This window comes from Mesoplodon densirostris, chromosome 4 (genome assembly GCF_025265405.1).
Source record: "Mesoplodon densirostris isolate mMesDen1 chromosome 4, mMesDen1 primary haplotype, whole genome shotgun sequence".
NCBI classification, from domain to species: domain Eukaryota; kingdom Metazoa; phylum Chordata; class Mammalia; order Artiodactyla; family Ziphiidae; genus Mesoplodon; species Mesoplodon densirostris.
Genome location: NC_082664.1, coordinates 119170845 through 119194031, shown reverse-complemented (window position 1 = coordinate 119194031; position 23187 = coordinate 119170845). Strand labels below are relative to the sequence as shown.

The 23187-nt window shown below is 40.7% G+C and overlaps 1 protein-coding gene and 1 non-coding gene across 4 annotated transcripts in view; both read right to left on the bottom strand.

Moving 5' to 3' along the window:
- SIN3A (SIN3 transcription regulator family member A) overlaps positions 1–23187 on the bottom strand; it is a 67794-nt gene that overhangs the window by 22672 nt on the left and 21935 nt on the right. For all 3 annotated transcript variants that reach the window (XM_060096972.1, XM_060096971.1, XM_060096973.1), the window contains exons 3-13: positions 18842–19018; positions 13834–13940; positions 12878–13160; positions 11578–11829; positions 10850–11002; positions 10552–10710; positions 8334–8423; positions 5800–5918; positions 5012–5222; positions 4588–4704; positions 1735–1973 (exon numbers count right to left, since the gene is read on the bottom strand). In XM_060096972.1, coding sequence (XP_059952955.1) covers positions 1735–1973; positions 4588–4704; positions 5012–5222; positions 5800–5918; positions 8334–8423; positions 10552–10710; positions 10850–11002; positions 11578–11829; positions 12878–13160; positions 13834–13940; positions 18842–19018 — 1907 coding nt within the window. The remainder of the gene's footprint in view (positions 1–1734; positions 1974–4587; positions 4705–5011; positions 5223–5799; positions 5919–8333; positions 8424–10551; positions 10711–10849; positions 11003–11577; positions 11830–12877; positions 13161–13833; positions 13941–18841; positions 19019–23187) is intronic.
- Positions 8538–8610, bottom strand: TRNAE-CUC (transfer RNA glutamic acid (anticodon CUC)). Its single transcript has one exon. It is a non-coding gene; the product is annotated as a tRNA-Glu (tRNA).

Below are 23187 nucleotides of genomic sequence, written 5' to 3'. Positions count from 1 at the left end.
ATGAAATTGAGCTATTTGTAATGAGGTGGATGGACCTAGAGTCTGTCATACAGAGTGAAGTAAGTCAGAAAGAGAAAGACAAATACTGTATGCTGACACATATATATGGAATTTAAGAAAAAAGAATGTCATCAAGAACATAGGAGTAAGACAGGAATAAAGACACAGACCTACTAGAGCATGGACTTGAGGATATGGGGAGGGGGAAGGGTAAGCTGTGACAAAGTGAAAGAGCGGCATGGACATATATACACTACCAAACATAAGGTAGATAGCTAGTGGGAAGCAGCCGCATAGCACAGGGAGATCAGCTCGGTTCTTTGTGACTGCCTGGAGGGGTGGGATAGGGAGGGTGGGAGGGAGACGCAAAAGGGAGGGGATATGGGAACATATGTATATGTATAACTGATTAAATTTGTAAAATAAAAAAAAAAAGAGGCAAAAAAAAAATAAAGTAGGGAGTCATATTGGAATCCTGGCTCTGCCATATTAGTCATATAAGACTGTCTCTTTATCAGTAAAATAGGGGTAACAGCACCTAATCTCATAAGGGTTTAGAAGTAAGAAATATGTCAGATTTATTTTATTCCGAAGGTCAAAAGATATAGCAGATCTGTCAAAACCGTTGGCAACTTTGGGGTAAATTTTATTCAAACCAGTCTTGAACTCTGATACATGAGAAAATTACTCATTCAGGACTTACTTTGGGGAATTAATTTGTCCCAAAGTCAGAAATCTTGCCAAGAATAGTTATTTCTCAAACAACATTCCACAGAATACCCTAGAAAAGGAGGTTCTCTTCCTTGGCCAGCTATAACAAAGTGAAACAAGTTTCTTTGCTACAGGACTTCTGAGAACGTTTATTATGCTAATGTAAATGCAAAAGTCTAAGAGCAGAGAACTTGCACAATAATGTTCCTCTGGCCACAGTCTGGAAGTTCTAATGAGAACAACTGATCCTGATACTCTAGAGGAGAGTAAAATCAAGACCAGCACTAGAACTGAAGAATATCCTCCATCTCAAAGACAAAAGTTAAATGCTACTGGCAAGGAGAGGAACAGCTTGTGCCAGCTCTTGAGGAGAAGACTAGGGAGGAACAATAAAATCTGGGCACTTGTGCATTGTGCAGCAGGTAAGTTTTCACCAGGTGATACAGACGGAGGCCCCTATGAATCTTAGCTGGGATTCATAGCGTAGTACAGAGTGCCACGTGCTTGGAGGAGCCTGGGGCTCAGCCCTGGCCTCCTCCTTGATACCTAGCCTTAGGTGGGTTCAACAGCCCCTCTATACCTCAGGCTGAAGTTTTGTTAGGAGAAAGAAGACATTCTTGGTAAAAATGGCAAGCTAAGTTTTTTAAATAACACATATCAATTTTACAAAGACAACGTGATTTTTCTTATTAAAAAACAAAGATGTGAACATTGGTTAGTACTGAGTGGCAGGAACATGGGTGGCTGTTTTCTTCTTTGTTCTTTTCTCTATTTTAAAATATTACCTCAAACACACAGAGCATTCCACTATGGACTTTAAAGGGTTGTTCTCTACTGCTGGCTACACAGAACCCCATCGGGAAGCTCCACTACCCCACACTCCACCTAATTTCCTACAACCAGGGTTGGGGAGAAATGGAGGTCTCATGGGATAACCAAGTCGAAAAGGAGAATCTTATTTAATGGGACACTACGTCTGTCAAGAAGCACACTGAAGCATGAAGGGCATATTCACTGAGGTACCTTTTAAGGACAATTGGGACGGCAATGGAGGGGTTCTTCCTCAGACCATCAATGATGTCAGCTGCTTTATCAGCATATATCCTTTGGAGGGCTTTTCGATGGATGACTTCTGATGTGCCCCCGAGGGTGTTGTCCAAGCGAAATTTGGCTTGTTCCTCAGCAGACAAGCGGGAAAGCTTCTTCTGTATTGCTTCCAGAACCCGGATTGTTGCCAGATTGGTCTCTAAAACTACATCAAGCTAAAGAAAAAGACAAAGTATGCTCAGGACCCCAACCAGAACAGAATAGCTGTCAGGAGTATAAGGTAGGAGAAGTCAAACTCCTTGGATTTGAATCCTAGCTCTGCCATACCATAGCCATATAAAACTCTGTGTCCTTGTAGGTAAAACAGGGATAATACCACCTACTCTCATAAGGTTGTTTTCTGGATTTAACAGTACAATCCACGTAAAGGATTCAGCACAATGCCAGGCATGCAACAAACATCCAATAAATGATGGCTAAGAGGTAGTTAACGCTTGTACCACCACCAGTGTGCTTTACTTAGGACTACTGGCCCCCGTCCCCCACACCAGAGGAACCTAATAGGAGGCAACCTTACAGACACTTTCCCCTGAACTTTCATGAATTACTAAGATGTTGCAAACAATGACAACCACTACAATGAAATCCCAAAAAGACCATTCAAGATTACCAATCAGTCTCATGAGTAAGGTTTTTCAGGGTAACTTGAAATGTTTAAATATTTAATAGCCTTGTTTCACATCTAGTAATAATAAGAGCAGTGGCTATCATTCCTTATGGACTTCAATGTCGTATCTGTGGGTAACCATTTAAATTCTTACTGAATTTCTGGCATTTTATTTTCTAGCAAGGGCTTAGCCTGACCTGGTTAAGGATATGACTAGCAACCTTTGAGTTAACTTTTTTCCAAGGCTTAACACAAAATTATCCAGATGAGAAAGAGAAAATGAAGTAAATGAGCAGTCTCAAGGGTCTATGACCAAACGTCTGTGTGTTTCCTAATTTTTGTAGTTTCAGGACTACGGCAGTCATTTTGTCAAATATTTCTGGTCCCCCCCTGCTTTTCCCCAGTTATGGGTAAATGATGGATTGAACTTCCTGGCTCCCTTGTGATTAGATAGGGCCATGCAACTAGTTCTGGCAAATGAGTTTTGCACAGGTGAGTCAAAGTAATGTCTATTATTGGGCTTCCCTAGTGGCGCAGTGGTTGAGAGTCCGCCTGCCAATGCAGGGGACATGGGTTTGTGCCCTGGTGTGGGAAGATCCCACATGCCACGGAGCGGCTGGGCCCATGAGCCATGGCCACTGAGCCTGCGCGTCTGGAGCCTGTGCTCCGCAATGGGAGAGGCCACAACAGTGAGAGGTCCACATACCGCAAAAAAAAAAACAAGTAATGTCTATTACCTCTAAGCTAGAGCATTTAAGGGTGCAAGATCCATCTGAGCTCTTTTTCCCTCTAGTCACTGGCACTGTTCAAGATGGTGGCACTCTGTCAGCCTAGGTCCCCAAGTAATTCTGAGGAGCAGAATGTCCTGCTAAATATCATGCGTATGTAGTATGATGAAGAAATAAATCTATTTTTTTAAGCCACTGAGATTTGGGGGTTGTCTGTATTGCAGGAATGTTAACCTATCCTGATGTATAAAGGATTCAAACTAGTCCATCCCATCCAATCCTAAGCACGTGCATGTGCACACACACTCATTTCTTGCGCCTTCACTCCTGTAATAACAAGTGGGAAATGAGGCTGTTGCCTCTCATTTGCAGGCATACTAGTCGAGAATAGGAATATCCTTTCAAAAACAGAGGCCAGTCTCTGCTTTCTCACACATCATCTAAACTTACTAAACATAGGTAAAAAAGAAATGCTTTCTTTAGCTTGATAAAACTTTCTATAGAAGTTAACATCTGTCACGATTGAGTTTTCTGCAAATGGTTGAAACTCCTCATAAACACTGGGGCAGAGATGGCCAACCGCCTGCCAGTGGCCAAGCAACATGGGTCTCTTCATTCAAAACATGCCAGAAACAGATGAAGCAAGTGTGAAGGGGGATAACTGGCAGAGAGCTAAATCAGTATGGATTAAAAAAGGAGCAAAATATCTCCCATCCATATGAATGAGCAGGGGCAGTCAGTTTTATATAATAAATACATTAAATAGGGTGCACGTAATTTTACCTCTCAAGGCACAGTTAACATTCTATTTTTGTTGCTATCAGTGAACTAGACACTTAAACACACTGAGAATTGAGTCCATTTTCAGTACTCCCACTCCTGGTTTTGGGGCTCTCTACCAGCTCATTTCTTCACTCCAGCTCCTCCCTTCCCAACTACTTTAAAATAACGTCCCTAACTCAACTTTCTTTCAAATGGAGCCAAATCAATATCAGAAATATGAAAGAGGAGTTCCAGTTCTCACAGGAGAGCTGGTTTGCTAACCATTTTAAGATACCTGCTAAAAATAATACACACTTAAAGATAAATAATTTAAAACAGCTGCAAGAAAGCCCACTAGGTCTTAAGATACTGATTTTATATACCATGTAGACAAAATAACCTTTAAAACCCTATTGAAAATTCAAAGTATTATTCAGCCATCAATGGATAATTTCAGTTACAAAGGGTAAGTCACAATTGTCATAAAAATATTACTAATATATTTGACAAAGTCGTAAAACATGGTAAATACAATAAGCATTTACCACAGAAGAACGTGAGCCTCTCGCTCCTTTGTCTTAAAAAACCAACCCTCCCAGGTAGGTATTTAAGATATCCTCTTGTTCCAAATCTCCCATTTCCCCAAATTTCAAATGATAAAGGAGCTTGTACCTCAAAACGTTCATCTTCACAACGATAGATATGTTCTTCATACTGAGTTTTCTTGGAACTAACAAAGGTGGAGTCCTCAGACCAGGAGGGGAAGGAAACCCAGGTATCATTTAAAACCTTTGGGTAAAAGAAGAGAAATTGAAACAAAAGTGTAGCAAAGTTTTCGGGTGATTCAGCGTTCTCAATAAAAAAGACAAAACTTTAGGGGAGGGAAGAAACAGTTAACATTACAAGTTTCACCTTTAGCAAGTTTTAAAAGATAGTAAGAAAAAGGCTCTCAATAAAGGTATAAAACATTTTCTTTTGAAAAAAGACAGAAAAGCATTTTGATTTCCTCATTCATGTAAATTCTCCATCCCAGGTACCACTCCCTTCTGGAGGAAGCTGCGGATTCAGGGCTGATCCTTTCTCAGGAAGGCCTTACCTCTTTACAGAGAGGAGTCCGTCCTGTACACTTGGGCTGCTGGTAACTCTTCGGCAGGGCTCGATAGCTGGAGCCCAACCGTTTACAAGAGGCATAATCTATCTCCATGGCAATGCCCTCTGTGGCTCGTTCCTTTGGAAAGGTTTCCAGATGTACAGACTCCTTATAGCCCAGAAAGTTTTTAAACCAGTTAAACAATTCTGGGAATTTCCTGAAGAATCAAACCAAAAATTGGTGAGCAATTAGAAGCATGATGCAGTAATCCTGAGGTGTGACTACCACTATCTGGTGTTGGCTCAGAACTCTACTACCACTGGACAAATTCCAATGACGATTATTATTTCCTGCCTAAGCAGCAGTGCTTCTGAATACTTGGCTTCTCCTTTTCTTACAGAGTGCTCTAAGACCAGTTAAGGTGGTGATGGAAGAATTGTACCAGGCAATAACGAGCCATTTTCTAATCAGAAATATTGCTTCCATGTTCAGATAATTCTTAGGTTGTCAAAGTCAAGATTCTAGAACCCTGGAAGAGATTGGTCTCTATAAAACCTCCAACATTGGTCAGGGGATCAGGAGACTACTAGTCTTGGCCAATGCCCTCTCTGCCTATTTTTTCACCTCCAAAGTTGAACTAGAAGACTTCCCAGAGGAGTCTCTTGACACCGACATTTTATGAGTCAACTGACCCACCACAATCAAATTAATTTTGCCTATCACATACTCCCACAAACTAAGTTTTATTTCACCTCCATATCACACATCAGGGCTAAGCTCCTGACTCCACTTACCCCAGGAACGGAGAGACTAACTGCACAAGCTCCGCCCGAGAGATCACCTCCTGGTTAAAGATAACAAGACAGCGCAGGAAATTTTCATAGGCCTCTGCACTCCGCAGAGCCTTTCGGACCTTATGGAGACAGCCGAAAGAAAAATAATTAAGCAAGGAATCAAGAGATCCTGGATTGCTTTTAAAAGACTGGGGAGGGGCTTCCCTGGTGGCACAGTGGTTGAGAGTCCGCCTGCCAATGCAGGGGACGCAGGTTCGTGCCCTGGTCCGGGAGGATCCCACATGCAGCGGAGCTGCTGGGCCCGTGAGCCACGGCCGCTGAGCCTGCGCTCCCCAACGGGAGAGGCCACAACGGTGAGAGGCCCACGTACCGCAAAAAAAAAAAAAAAAAAAAAAAGACTGGGGAAATTTGAACTGTATTTGACAATATTAAGGAATCAATGTTGGTCTTCTTAGATGTGTTAATGCTTATGTTTGAAAAAAGGTATCATTTAAAAAGGAAACTTAGTAAAATACTTATGGATGAAATAATACATTATCTGAGATTTGTCCCCAAATAAGAGTAAGAGTACACATGAAACAAGTACACCAGCTAGGAGTTGAGAACCGCTGAGGTTGGATGGCAGTGGCATGAGGAGTCATTTTACTGTTCACTTTAATCTCACATGTTTAAAGTTTTCCATAATAAAAATTCTGAAAAAGAGATCCTGGAGTAAAGAAGACATTCACCGTCTCACATGCCTGATTCTCTGGACCATATCAGAGTTACCCAAGCTTTTATTGCCTCTCCTAACAGGTATGTACAGCAAGAATCTTTGACAACACTCTTTTCGAACTCTGGTAATCTTGAATAATGACCTTTTAAAATAAGGTACTTTTGTCCTCTGACCTGATTCTTTTCCTTTCTCCATTTATAATATTGAGAATTTTAATATCCAAAATGCTAAAAAAAAAATGGCATAGACAAAGTAATACTAGCCTGGCTAGATGAGCAATCTGGACTTTTAATTTCATATATAGATATGTACTTAGTATTGTGGGGGGTGGAGACCCTCACACCAAGCCAAGTGGTTTATCAAAAACCCCTTCTCCAGGCTCCCATATACTCTTCATAACAATCAATAAGTAGACACTATACCGAATGTGTACCTTCAGAGCAAATGACGAATATTCACTTTTAATTTTTATTAACTTCTAAACATATACAAAAGCAGACAGAATAGTCTAACGAACCTCTTGTACTCACCCAGCCGCAATGATCAATACATAGTAAATTTTGTTTCATCCATGCCCATTTCCCCCACCACCGAATTTTAAAGCAAACTCCCGACTTTTCATCTACACACACTTCAGTATGTATCTCTAAGAAATAAGTACTTCAAAAATGACCAAAAAAAATACCACCACTCTTTTAAAAATTAACTTACTCGGTCCCCCGTCCCTCACCCTTTCCTTACCATTTGTTGTTTGTGACCTGGACTTCTACATTTGCCTCAAAAGCACCAAGTGCCTGGGCTGCCCTCAAAAATGGTTCAAGTCAGAGCCAGGGATGCTTAACTGTTTTGCAACACAGCTCACACAGGCAGAGAGCAATCGGGAGGCACCAATCATGGAGATGCTAAATCATTTGCCCTTTTGCAAAAACCCAGAAGTGAGGGGCTTCCCTGGTGGCGCAGTGGTTGAGAGTCTGCCTGCCGATGCAGGGGACACGGGTTCGTGCCCCGGTCTGGGAAGATCCCACATGCCATGGAGTGGCTGGGCCCGTGAGCCATGGCTGCTGAGCCTGCACGTCCAGAGCCTGTGCTCCACAACAGGAGAGGCCACAACAGTGAGAGGCCCGCATACTGCAAAAAAAAAAAAACAAACAAACAAACAAACAAAAAACCCCAGAGGTGCAAGACAGGTTAAGTCACCACCAGATCAATCCAGGCTGGTTCCTGCCAGTGAGAAGTCTGATGTTTGCCAGCTACCATGATGAAAGTAGCCTGCTAATCAAGTTGACTCCAAGGAGGAAGTCAGGCACATACCATACAACACAACACCATTCAGACCAGTAATCTCAACTCTGGCTGCTCATTAGAATCACCTGGGGAGCTCTGAAAACATACAGTTAAATCAGAATTCCCATGATACCACAAATAAGTATCACAAGCAATCAGAAGGTTAAAAGTCATCTTAAGTCCTCAACAATTGGTGCACTGACACTCCCCACTATACAGATCTGGAGAGCTACAACAGGGAGTTCCAGATATCTTTTGAGAGTAATAGCATGCATTTTTTTAAAGCTTCCTTCCACCATGGCAAATGCTGTATTTTGCTGCATCTACTTCACAAAACTGAAGCAAACAATGCTACCATTTCTCCAGCTGTGCTAATAGTTCTCATAGACTGAAAGGACCTACAATTTGAAAACTATATTAAAAAGTAGAAAGTTGTAATCAGCTTGATGCCTCTAAAACAAAATCTTCCTGGGGACAGGGTGATTTTCTTTCGGCATTAGTAGCTTATTTTAAATCCAATTCATTCATTACTCACCTTATCAAAAAATAATGATTCTGTTCCTACACCATGTTTGCTGGCATCTGCCATAGAAGAATCCTTGAGGCTGAGCAGTTTGGGTTTCTTCTGCAAAAAAGGAAAAACACAAACATGTAAGATTCAAAGAATGGGTTTCTCTGGGTTTTATTTCCTTCTTTTTGTTTTTTTTTTGGCCAAGCCTCTTGGCTTTTGGGATCTTAGTTCCCCAACCAGGGATTGAACCTGGGCCCCCGGCAGTGAGAGAGCCGAGTCCTAACCACTGGACCACCAGGGAATTCCCTCTCTGAATTTTATTTTCGTCTCTGTTCTAAGGTTCCATCACTGACCACCACTGATTACTAATTTGCAACAAATGAGAGAATTCAAGCCACTGATTTGCTTTACATCCTAAAAAATTTCCACTCCTCTTCTCTATTTTAGATTCTCTATTTTAGATTGCTTGTCAGTTTTTTTCCCAGAGTTTCACAGATCATTGTACTTCCCGAATACTCTCTCTATAAATGGTCACAGCATTACTCTGACGTTAGAATTAATATCCTCACTTTTTTCCACGGGCCAAAAGTAACTTTATTTGGAACCTAATGCCACTGCCTTGTCTTCCTAGCTATGGAGGCAGAAGAGGCTGTAAAAGTATCTGGAATACACAGAAATCCATCTTTAACCTTTACCTTTTAATCGTTCAATTTAAAAATTCATGAAAAAAAAAAACAAACAGTTTATTTTCCTAACAGGAGGAATAACCGCCTCGTGAGCAATATCTACTCAGACCAACTTAAGATTGCTCTTTCAAAGCAAATGAATGGGCCATACGTAACTACCAGGCAAAAATTTTACTTTAGGGCTTCCCTGGTGGCGCAGTGGTTGAGAGTCTGCCTGCCGATGCAGGGGACACGGCTTTGTGCCCCGGTCCGGGAAGATCCCACATGCTGCGGAGCGGCTGGGCCCGTGAGCCATGGCCGCTGAGCCTGCGCGTCCGGAGCCTGTGCTCCGCAACAGGAGAGGCCACAGCAGTGAGAGGCCCGCGTACCACACACACACAAAAATTTTACTTTAAAAAAGCCACCTCTCAACTACCTGTGAAGAAATGCACAAATGTTTGGAGAAGCAGCACGTTTACCTTTGCCACGGTGGAGTACACTCTCTTAGGAGCCATAGCCTCTGCTTACACTGCCGGAGAAGGTAGATAGGGAATCCTAATCTCCCAATATAGGGTTTCCACCTGTGGGTAATCCAGTGTGGGAGGAGACTAACATTGGCCTGTATCTGCTGACCTGATTCCTGCTACTCCTATAACACTCCTTACTAAAGTGAAGAAATATAACCTATTATTATGTTCAACTTGCTTTCAAAAGGAGAAACCATTATAAACACTGAAAAGTAGTTCTTCAATAGTACTTCAAAAGTGTCAACAACACCTAACAGATCAGTCTTTGTGGTTATTTGCTTATTTACCAGACACTTCTTACCATAAGAAATTCCACTAGCTTTTGCTATTTTTTAACTAAATTCTGCCAACACGTCTATCTCTTCAGTGTTATATACAGCTTTAGGATTCACTGAAGCAACATTCAATATATACACCTAGCCCGCTCCCTAGCACAGCTGCCCCACGTCAAAGAGGAAGGGAGTGGGCTCAGCTTTCCATCAGTTGTTTACTCTAACAAGAAACATCACGTGATAGGTCACTAACAGGAGTTGAAGACTCCTGCCCTCTGCTACAGCCCAAAGGTCCTTCCTTGGAGATTAAGATGATACAGATAACATCTGGCAACCCAACAAAGAACCATGGACAGGACAAGCCCCTAAACCAAAGAGATCCCACAAAGCATATGTGCTTTACTCACAAGAGGACCTCAGAGACCACTGACTTGTTTAGGAAACAATTATCAAACTTAAAAATCTTCTTTCTTAGCACAAGGCAGGAAAAATAATTAAGTCTCAGAAACCCTTGGCAGGAAACAAAAAAAACAGTTTCGAGCTACCAGCAAAGAAGAGGGAAAATATAAAGAAAACCAGTAAGAACTCAAAAGTACAGTAATCTGAGCAATTAGCACTATCCTAACATTCCTTCACAAGCCAGATAAAAAGCTTTGCATTGAGTTTCTGTGACATACACCAACTAACTCCCAATACCCAGGATCCAACTGTCAACCCTTGAGCACTGTCCACTAGTATTGCTCCGGAAAGTCAAAATGAGCAGCTGCGCCCTTCTTACCTTCACTGGAGGGGTGGCTCCCGTTCCAGAGTGCCTGCGGATCTGGCAGCCATTCTGGCTGGGCCTCTGTGGCTTGTTGTTCAGTTGAGGTTTCTTCACAGTGCCTCCATGGTCATTTCTCACAGAATCGACCTTCTCAGCAGTTGTTTTACTTAAAAGCTAATTAAGACACATGAAAGAGATGAATGCCCTCATTAAAGCAAGTAAGTTTCGTTTAGAAAAAGTCTCCTTCTGATTCCAGCTTCCTAACTTATCTAAGATAACCATTCTCAACAGTGTAGCTCTAAATAAAACTTACCACAGAGCTGTTGGCATCTGGTAGGAACTGTCCAAACTCTGACAACAGATCTTCCTGATTTTTAAAAAGACGAGCCACCTGGGCATACACCTCCTGCTCAGTCAATGCTGGAGTGTAGTTTCCTCCAGCTTCCTTGGCATTCCGCTGCTCTTTCTGATAGGAAATTGCAAATGGGAAGAGATCATATTAGAAGGCCACTGTTTTGAGTGACTCACTTTTGCACACTTTCTGAGATGTCTGGTAGGGGCTTTGTATGTTATCTATTTGGGCTGCACTTAAGATTAAAGTCTATGTTCTCAGCACCTGTTTTGGCTTCAAATTTTGAAGTTGAGAAAGGAGTGGAAGATGGTGGCTGACAATTCCTTTTGAAAACCAGGGCAGTATATGTGAATGCTCAGGGGACCACTACCAACTGATAAAACACAAAATATTAGAGAAATTCCTCCTTCTATCGTAGATTAACTATATTACCCAAATCATTCTTTAAACTTTCCAGATAAATAAGCATTCATTTCACAGAGCAGTGACTTTAAAAATCCTGACCGGCTGCTACAAGGCAATTAAAGTCAGGTAAATCACACTGGCTTTATAAACACACATCACAATTTCTAACTGGTTAATTTCCAGTAAGAATTAGTGGACACAATAATGGTTATTCAAGTCTTCTTGGACCAGCCGTCCCCGGAGGGCAACCTGGTTAAGACAGGTTGAAAGGGCAACTGTCTTACCTGATATGTGTGCAAAATCTCCAGGAACGCTTTGTAGATGTCTGGTTGGCCCTGGAACCTGTTCTTGATCTTATTGACATAGTTGATGGCATGGTTAAACTCCACAGGTTGATTGTTCTGCAAGGGCGGGGCTGTTCCCAACGAGATTGTCACTGGTGTATGAGGCTGGACAGGTGGAGAACGTGGGGATGCATATGGTGGGAGTGGGGGAGTCTGCTGACTGGCTGGAGTATGTGCTTGTAGTTGAGAAGGCTAAAAGGAAAAAGTCGTTATTCTCCTCAGGAACACAGATGGTTTAACATATGAAAGAAAGGTCAAAGTAAAGAGAAACAAGGTGTCTGATCAGCATATATAATACTTTATTCACTCTGGCCAGGCCACTTTAGCCCAACTCAAATCACACTGGGTAAGGGTGGGAAGTATAGAGGGTTCACACATTCTAATACAAAACTTCCAGTCTCCAGTTTTCTAAACACAACCTTAAAAGTGGGCTATGTCTCCAACTACAAGGAAGAATTTTCATATGCAATTTTTAAGCTCACTTGCTGAACAGGTGCAAATAGAATAGGAAAAAAACCCTCATTCTACATAGATCTTTAATATCAAAAAAGACAATTCAATTGTTGCAGTTAACTTCACATTAAAAAAAAGTCTTCTAAACCAGCTCTGCCCAATAGAAAACTCTGGGTGATGGAAATGTTCCTTATTTGCACTATCCTGCACAATAGCCACTAGCCACGTAAGGCTACTGAGCACTTGAAATGTAGCTGGTGCAACTGAAAAACAAAATTTATTTTAATTAATTTAAATTTAAATATAGACATATGTGACTAGTGATTACTGCATCAATACAGTTCTAGACTAAGAACACCCCATCATCATCGTCATCAACAAGATCTTCTGTTTAGCTTGATATGACCTAATCTGGTAAATGGAGTAACTTTTGTAAAATGATGACTGTGCGGAAAACAGTGTAATCTGATCATAAGATGACCATTTCTGCCTGTGCTATCCAAGTACTACTACACAAAGCTGCCATCTGTTGGGACGCTCATGGGTTCAAAAAGCAGAAGTTGGGGGCAGAAGAGTCCTTGTAGATTGCTGATGTGTTGATTCCAACAGATACATAAATATGTGGTATGTAAATGTGAACCACTTTATAGGGACGCGACTACTGCCTCTCCTCCGATGAAATTGTAACTTGCGTTATCTATCTAAGTCTTATACTAAGGGAAAATGTCAAAGGAGGGTGCTTTCTAGGGATGGATTTCACACGGTGCAGAGTTTTCCAAGTGCTCACCTTGCTGACTTTGGCAGGTGGGGGCTGAGGAGCTGGCTGGGCGGGAGCTGGGGCTGACTGGGCTGAAGGCTGGGAAGGATGTTGGGGTGGTGGTTGAGGCTGGGGCTGGATGCCATGGGTTGGAATCTGATGAACCTGGCCAGGAGTTGTCACATTCACCATGTCATTGGTTTGCACCTCAATCTTGTAGCCAGGGGGCAAGAAGGTATTGAAGCCCATGATCAAGTCAGGGTGGCCTTTGAACAGCTGGGACACACGACTAATCACTCCTGGAGTGTCGATGCTGACAGAAAAACAAATATTAAAGTGGCAAGCTTAACAAGCATCCTAGCAAGAAAAAAATCGCATTCCACTAGGTTCTCTACACAGGAAACTAAAAATCAACCTGAATATTACAAAATTAATGACACACAAAGAACTCTGAAATTCCAAAGCCATTTAGCTTCATAATCAAAGAGGCTTGGTCACAATTTAAACAGAATATACATTCATGCATGGTAACAGTCCTATCAAGCAGATACTCAGGCAGTAAGTCTAAAACTTCAATTCCCATGGAAGATACAACCTCTGATCCACCAGTTTAAATCATAATGTATCTATCTACATTGTTCAGACGAGTTACTCTTTTATAATAGTGATCCATGCCACAATATTAGTGTATCTTAAATCAATCCAAAAAGCAAGTAGCCTAATCATTACCAGTTTACTTCCCTGATTGAGATGAAGTACTAAGAAAAATTTTACTTAAGAAAAATTTACCTGTATGCAGAAAACAAAGGTCTAGGGCCTGCAATTTTCATAAAGCAGTATATAAAAGCACGACCCATGAAAATAAAAGCATAAACCCCCCCAAAAGAGCATCCTTTATCTTTCAGCAGATTAGAATAAGCTACACCCTCCTTCCAAAATCAACATAACAAGCACAAAGCTTGAGTACAACCGCGTATATCTTTTACCTCTGAGATTTAAATTCCTTCATGATGTCAAGGAAATCATTGTAGACCTGAGGCTGACTACCGAATTGCAGCTTCACTTGGTCAAGATAGGATAGTGCATCCTCCACCTGAGGCAGGGATAAATCTCAAGGTTATAAAAAGAAAGTCAAGAATTATTTTTTTAAAAATGTTTTATGCCTAAATAAAATCAGCATAGTAAATGAAATAGGAATATATAGTAAACATAATAAAAATATTAAAAATTAGTATGTTACCAGTAATAAAACTCAAGCCTTGCTTTGGATAATTGTGCATAGCATTGTTAGTGAAGAACAGTCACATTAATACATCATTCACTTATTCGTTCATTTATTCATTTCACAAATATCTACTAAGCAGCAACAACATGCCAGGCCAGGCCCAATGTGAGGTACTAAGGAGTCTGACAAATAAGCCACGGTCCCTGCTCTACAGAAATTCATTTCACATCCAGTTGGGAATCATAACACAGTGGGGCAAGTGGGCAATCACCGAATGCCCAGAGAACACATGGGAAGGGCACCCTTCCACACATTAAAAAAAAAAAACCCTATGGGGACATAAGGGAGGGCTTCCCCCAGAAGTGGTGTCTAAACCGAGTCCTAAGGATGAGTACTAGTTAGCAAAAGTGAAGACCCATGAAGAAAGTCAGAGGAAGCAGCATCCCAGACCGGACACCATCTGGTACATTTGGAAAACTGAAAACAGTTCAGTTTGGCTAGAGGATCTGTGGTGAAAAGGAGAAATGGTGGTATGAAGAGTGACAAGAGATAACACAGGAGAGGATGCAGGACCTAGACCCTGAAAGGTCCTTGTAAATCTTGTTAAAAAGCAATTTAGGTCTTCCCTGGTGGCACAGTGGTTAAGAATCTGCCTGCCAATGCAGAGGACACGGGTCTGAGCCCTGGTCTGGGAAGATCCCACAGGCTGTGGAGCAACTAAGCCCGTGCGCCACAGCTACTGAGCCTGTGCTCTAGAGCCAGCGAGTCACAACTACTGAAGCCCGCATGCCACAACTACTGAAGCCCGTGCGCCCAGAGTGCATGCTCTGCAACAAGAGAAGCCACCGCAATGAGAAGGCCACACAACGAAGAGTAGCCCCTGCTCGCCACAACTAGAAAAAGCCTGCGTGCAGCAAAGAAGACCCAATGCAGCCAAAAATAAATAAATAATTTTTAAAAAGTAATTTAGATTTTTATCATCTGCACTTTAGTGTACTCAATTTGGTTACAGTGTTGAGAACGAGTTGGTGCAAGGCAGAATAGATTAAAAGGAGGTAAAACCAGTCATTGTATAAGGCTAACTCATGTGTGAACACGAGTGGTGTAAATTATAGTACTGACCAAAGGAAAAGAAAGAAATGGACAGATTCAAAAGCTTTTTAGGAGATAAAAGTAACAGGGTTTGGGGACTGACTGATTGGACATGGGAGATAAGGGAGAGGGAGCATTCACTAAATTATAAATTATTTGCACGTTCACAAAGCGGAACAAGTTCGAAAGGCTAAAACGTTATGAATGTGATTTAGGACAGCTTAAGTTTTAGTTACTCAGGAGATATCCAAGGGAACTGCCTACTAGGTGTACCTTACATACTCTGGGATTATTTTTTTATTTTTTATTTTTTTGCCGTACACGGGCCTCTCACTGTTGTGGCCTCTCCCGTTGCGGAGCACAGGCTCCGGACGCGCAGGCTCAGCGGCCATGGCTCAGGGGCCCAGCCACTCCGCAGCATGTGGGATCTTCCCGGACCGGGGCACAAACCCGTGTCCCCTGCATCGGCAGGCGGACTCTCAACCACTGCACCACCAGGGAAGCCCTGGGATTATTTTTAATTACATAAAACATCAAGTTTAGGAAAGTTTCACAAGTAAACATCTGATTTGATAAGCACTACTCTTGTGATATATTGTGAAATAGAACACTTATGTTCAAATAAGCCATTAAACAGTATTCCAAGAGTTGCCCAAACTTCCACTATGGCCATGGTTAATCAGAGCATTTCAGTGTTGCTAGAGAACAGAGTGTATACTTGGTCAATACCCACTCATTTTATGGTTGGTCTTTTGGTAGTTTAGAAATAACTTGACAATTTTTGTTGAAATTCAATGGACTATTTCTATTTAATTCATATTCAGAATTTTCCATATTGAAATGGTTCATTAATGACCAAATTGATGGAACTTAAAACTCACTAAGTTTGCAGAAGAAACAAAGACTACGGAAGATATTTAAGAATAGCATTCACAGTCACAACAGAGGAGTTATCAAAAATAAACAAATACACAAAAAATTAAAAACAAAAAAAAGCACTCTATGGTGTAACATAATTAATACACAGAGGGAAAAAGTGCTGAAACCTGAAGGAAGGAAATTATATGTGATGTGTGTGTGTTTGGAAGAAAAAGGTACAGGTCATAATGAACCACTGTTTAAATATTAGTTATAAAATAACACTACACTTAAAAAAGCCAGCATGACACCTACATTATAAATAGAAACCTGCATATAAGAATAGTGAGGAAATCCTCTAGTTACCTGAAGTGTAGTACAACTCTCTATAAAAACACATATGCGGGCCTCCCTGGTGGCGCAAGTGGTTGAGAGTCCGCCTGCTGATGCAGGGGATACGGGTTCGTGCCCCGGTCTGGGAGGATCCCATATGCCGCGGAGCGGCTGGGCCCGTGAGCCATGGCCGCTGAGCCTGCGCGTCCGGAGCCTGCGCGTCCGGAGCCTGTGCTCCGCAACGGGGGAGGCCACAACAGTGAGAGGCCCGCATACCGCAAAAAAAAAAAAAAAAAAAACAAAAAACAAAAAAAAACACATATGCGTTCTAGGAATCACAGCTTAGAAAAAAACAAGTTGGAACTAGTCATTTGAAAGCTGCAAGTTTAAGGAGGCACTTGGGGAGGCTCTTAAGATTCTGCTGATGAATTTTCCTGGCTCACTTCAACAGGCGTTTATTAGTAAGGTCCCTAACCTCCTAAAGTCCACAATCTTGTTGGGGAGACAAACACAAACAACTGTAAAGAGAACTTGCTAAATATGTGCCAAATATGTATGCTACTGGCATTCAACAAGTAACTAAATCACACCAAACATGCCTCAAATTATTCAAATCTTCCTTGTCATCAATCTGCCAAAGACAGAAAAGAAAGTATAGACAATGTTGACGCTTGAAATAACCTAAGTATTCTCACCGAACACTTCCTTATTATAGAATATAAATGATTTATTGAAGTTGATTCAAATGCTTATAAAGCATTTTAAGACTGATCCAAAAATGGCAAGCAATGTGAGAATACTGAATGAAATTACACGGAGGCACAAAAAAGCATTTTACCTCTCCTCATTAGAAAGGAAATTCAACAAGTTATTATGCCCAGGAATCACATTCAAGAGCTTGTAACTAAAAGAACAGAGCAAAAAGACCTAACTCTACCTGACTCACTCTATAACCCCAACTCTAAAGCCCTTTCACGCTTCCTTGACAGCTTCTGTAAAAGATAAAAGGCACACTCTATATACTTATACCCAAGTGACGAAAGAGAATAAAATAGGTGTTATACCTTTGATAGGACTGACTGGAAAAGGGATATCGAAATAAATATATGTTTTTGTTAGTTTAACAGTAAGTTTATAAGCTCTTTTGCAACATTAAGGTATTAACTGCTGAATACAGTATTAATATGGAATTAAGTCACACCAAACCAACTTTAAAAAAAATATTTTCAGGACTTGGTGAAGTGCTAAGTGCATAGCAATAATACATTTTGGTACATAACCATCACTCTACAAGCAGAGGGTAAAAATGTTTTAAGGAAAACATCAATATAGCTTACAAATATTTTCCCAAAGACAGAGCCCAGAGTAAAGTTACAGGCCCAAATAATTTGTACTCTCTTTAAGAACTATGCTTATGTATAATCAACTCTTAATTACTTAAGCTAATATAGACAGAGTAAATTTTACAAAATCCCTCTATATAGCTTAGCTTTGGTGTGCTTTTTATTTATGTAACATTTAATTTCCTTAGGCCAATATTATTAAAGTCCCCGAGAACCCAAACCAATGAGGGCAGGAGTCAGGGAGAACTAGATTAAGTATCATGGAAAAAAGAGGGCCGAAATATTTGCTACACAAATATATACTTCAAGGATATACTGTTCATTCCTACTTACAAGCTACTTGATATAATTAGTCTGGTATGACCAAATAAAGATCCAACATCTTATCTCTTTATAGTTCTTTAATTTTATATTTCTTGCACTAGATTCTAAATTTTATACAAATGTAAAACTAGAAGAAAATGAAATCTGGAAAACTTGTTACCACAATCACACATTTTGAAAAGTAACACTCAACAGAGAGAGAAGGTTAGCTGGGAGTACAAGCTTCACTTCTCCACAGATGCCTCATGAATTTCGAAGTGGTGAAAACCTACAGCATATACTCAGCAGATCAGATGAAAACACTGACACTTCATTCACAATAACAGGCTTTCCCAAATTTCATAAAGCTTCCCCCAAAGGAGCATGTGTTTTACTAAGGATGGACTTGATGATCCCAGCCAATTTAGCTAGTCATAAACAAGAATAAAAAGATTAAACCATAATACCGGGCCCATTAACTATACAGGACTGTAGCCAACTATGTGTATGTTAATAAAACCTTATTCCACACTAAGAACTAAGAGTTCAAAAGGAGGCATCCAAAAAATGGACTTTATTTCATATGAAAGTAGCCCCTCAGTCCTGGAACGTTTGAATACCATGCATTCATACATTCCAAAAACTTTTCTTGAATGTATTTTCTGGATCAGGCACTGGTGCTAAGACAGGAAATCTAAGTAGGTTTCAAAACAAAAACAAAGTAAAACTTCTTGTGATTCAACCCCCCCAGTCTACTGTTAAAAGTTGTTACACCACTACCAATATAGGCTGAAGCCAATGTTGCTTGCTAAGAGAGAAATGGAAGGAGTTGAATACCACCTTGAGCCTCTGAAACTGCTGCTGTCCCTGCACTGGTGCAACTGGTGGAGCTGGATGAGCATGACTCTGGACCACCTGGCCTCCATGGGGCTGCACAGCTGTTGGGTGATGATGGCTGCTATGAACTGCTGCTATGGTGGGCCCATGACTGCCGGAGCTCTGTGGAACGGCTGAAACCTGGAATGGACAAAATACAGATACGAAGCTTCAAGCTTTATGCATTCTTCCCCAGATGCCTCTAAAGAACATGCACACATATCTTTGCATACACAAAGATAATCAGAAACTCAAATTTCCCACAAAAGGGAACTGGTGAAATAAATTATAGCCCACCCAGATTACAACAGAATTCTGCAGCTAGTAAAAATTATATAGCTCAGCACATCTCAAACTATCTGTGGTAAAGGACAAGTTTTTCTTTTTTCTTAAATTCCAATCCATCATGGACCAGTACTTTTACAAAATACAATAAAAATGAATTACTAGAAAAGTGAGATAAAAAATACATAAGCCCATAATTTTCATTACTAGGTTTTACGAATATAAAATTACAATGTCCAATTGCTATAAAAGTTTCTAAACATGCTCCATTTCTGTACTTATCTCATTACAGACTAGGATGAAAGTATTCACATCAGCCATCTGTGGACCACAGTTTGAACAGCACTGATATAGATGCATATATATCATTTAACATTTAAAAATGTTCACAATCCATAAATTGAATGTATTCATGTGTTGCATATGGATTTAAACTTTTAACTAATTTTTTAAAAAGCACATTACAAAGCAGTATATATAATACACTAAGGATAAATTAGGAGCTTGGAATTAATATGTATACATACTATATATAAAACAGATAACCAACAAGGACCTACAGTATGGCACAGGGAACCATACTCAGTATCTTTTAATAACCTGTAATGGAAAAGAATTTTAAAAAGAATATATATATATTATATATATATATTATATATATAATATATATATATATATATATTCTTTTCCTGTATCACTTTGTTGTACACCTGAAACTAACACAACACTGTAAATCAACTATACTAGAATAAAAAAATTCTTAGTCAACACTCAGAAAAAAAATACAATTAAGATTTTAAATCCTAGACAACAAGTATATAGTAAAATGTTAGCATTTTATCTTCCGGTAGTAGGATTAGAGAAGGTTTTTATTTTGTTTTATTTATGCTGCTTATCCTTACCTGCTACTACTTTTTTTTTTTTTTTTTTTTTTTTTTTTGCCACACTGCACGGCTTGCTGGATCTTAGTACCCCTACCAGGGATTGAATCCGGGCTCTGGCAGTGAAAGTGCTGAGTCCTAACCACTGGACCACCAGGGAACTCCCTTATTTGCTACTTCTAAAATTAAAATTTTAAAATTTCTTCCAAATTGTTGGTGGTTTGGCCTCAAACATATTTCTTTTCTATTCTCTCTTGTCCTCTTATAAGTTTAAGAGTAAAATAAAAGCACAAGCCCCTTTCCTTCTATTTCTGTTGCAAGAAATGCTATATAAAATTTCCAAAGCTTTTAAATTTTTCCTATTTCAGAACTGTTAATCACTGCAGAAGACAACTAAGGACAATATACCTGATTTGCCACATCTCCAAAATAAGGAGACCAGATAACATGACACCTTAAAACAATGTAAGCTGTGTACTACAACTTAAGAGAGAATGTTTTTTTCCCCAAGTCCCCACAGATTTATAAAGATTACCCTGGGCAGAGCAGAGGGTGGGAAATAGAGCAACTATTTACAAATCCACAGAAACAATAAACATTAGGAGTAAAAAGAAACTACTTAGACAATTCTAAAAGCTCTAATATATCTCTCGCAAGAAGAGTTATTATTCTGAGCTTCTATATTCCAACATGCATGTGCTGGACAGGTTTTTACAAGACTTAATTGGAGTTTATAAATATTTGAGATGGCTGGTTTTATAAGAGCACATTATAGTTTCTAGTATAGGAATAAATGTAACTATCCCCAGTGTAGGAAAAAGTCCTGAACTAGTTCAGATATAAGTAATCACCCAGGGACTTCCCTGGTGGTCCAGTGGTAAAGAATCCACCTTACAATGCAGGGGACGCAGGTTTGATCCCTCGTCAGGAAACTAAGATCCCACATGCTTCGGGGCAACTAAACCCGTGTGCCACAACTACTCAGCTCATGCACCTCACCTAGACAGAGAAAACCTGCACGCTGCAATGAAGAGCCCGTGTGCCGCAACGAAAGATCCAGCGTACCACAAGCAGCCAAAAAAAATAAATAAATAAATAATAAATAAATCTTAAAAAAAAAAAAAGTAATCACCCAAGGAAAACACACAACTTTTCTTTCCTCTAAGTCCTAACCTAACGATTTGATCTGTAGCAGTCCTCCGACTGCTGCACCCAGCCCCATATGAAGGCACTATACTGCTTCAAGGGGGACTCCAAAGGAGGAGTGACACCTAAGGAACTACCATTTCCTATTTCACCTGGGTTTCCCTCTTCCTTGATTGTTTTCTTATAATAAATTCCTAGAAATGGAATTGCTAGGTAAAAAAATAACTAAAGAGTCTGACACAAACTGTCAAATTGAGAGCAAGGAAGATTATGTCAATTTATGTTCCCAGTACCAGCCAAACCTTTTTATTTTTATTTTTTTAATTTTTACTTTATTTTTTCTGGCCACACCACATGGCTTGCGGGATCTCAGTTCCCTGACCAGGGACTGAACCCAGACCACAGCAGTGAAAGCCCCGAATCCTAACCACTAGGCCACCAGGGAACTCCCGTGCCAGCCAAACCTTTTTAAAAGTCACTAATAACTTAGGTAGAAGAAGGCCTCTCCAGACTAGTTAAATAAATTATGGTTCAAACTGACCTGGAATGGAATATTATAAATGCAATGATTTTTTAAAAACTTACTTGGATCTATACATATATTCAAGTGGAAAGTTGTCCACTATATATTAAGTGAAAAGAACAAACAGTAGAACAGTATACACTGTATGGTCCAAATTATGTGAAGAGAGAAGTGTATCTAAATAATTAGGCAGGTAAATAAACATATGCTTGTATATGCATACAAAATTTTGGATACCCGAGAAATGCACCAGTGGGATAAAGTCTGAGGGGTCAGAAGTCACATTATATCATTTTTCTTTAAATGGTGATATTTACTTTCATATAATTAAAAAGGGCAAAACACAAATTTCTTCCATTTGTACAGAACAGAGTGAACAGACAAGAGATGAATGATCAGTTGTTGATCAGGATATGTAATGATAGGAATATAGAGTGCTATGTAAATATAAATAAATTGGTACACCTTTGGGACTTTCTGGTGGTGCAGTGGTTGAGAATCTGCCTGCCAATGCAGGGGGACACGGGTTCAATCCCTGGTCCAAGAAGATACTACATGCTGCGGAGCAACTAAGCCCGTGCACCACAACTACTGAGCCTGCGCTCTAGAGCCCGAGCGCCACAGCTACTGAGCCCACATGCCACAACTACTGAAGCCCGCATGCTCTAGCACCCGCAGGCCTCAACTACTGAGCCCACGTGCCACAACTACTGAAGGCTGCGCACCTGGAGCCCATGCTCCGCAACAAGAGAAGCCACCACAATGAGAAGCCTGCGCACCACCACAAAGAGTAGCCCCTGATCGCCACAACTAGAGAAAGCCCGTGTGCAGCAACAAAGACCCAATGCAGCCAAACAACAACAACAACAACAACAACAACAAACTGGTACAGCTTTGAAAAACAATTTGACATTACCTGCTAAGGGTGAAGATGTGCACACCCTATGACCCAGTAATCTCTCTCCTAGACACTCAAGAAACTTCCTACTGTGCCCTCAGACCTGCTGTGTGGTCTGCAAAAACAAAGAGCTTGCACCAGGATGTAAACCAACTACTTCACACAGTTGTGCTTCACAACTAAGCACACTGTTTAATTCCACTGCCTTTTAAAATTCCTATAGCAAAACCCTCTTGATAAAAAACGTAGTGCAGGGCCTCCCTGGTGGCGCAAGTGGTTGAGAGTCCGCCTGCCGATGCAGGGGATACGGGTTCGTGCCCCGGTCTGGGAGGATCCCATATGCCGCGGAGCGGCTGGGCCCGTGAGCCATGGCCGCTGAGCCTGCGCGTCCGGAGCCTGCACGTCCGGAGCCTGTGCTCCGCAACGGGGGAGGCCACAACAGTGAGAGGCCCGCATACCGCAAAAAAAAAAAAAAAAAACGTAGTGCATTGACTTACATTCTGTTGCAAGCTTGTCTTGTCACTGTTTATTGCCACTGTCAGTACCACTGCACTAGGAGAACCTAAGAACGTTCACC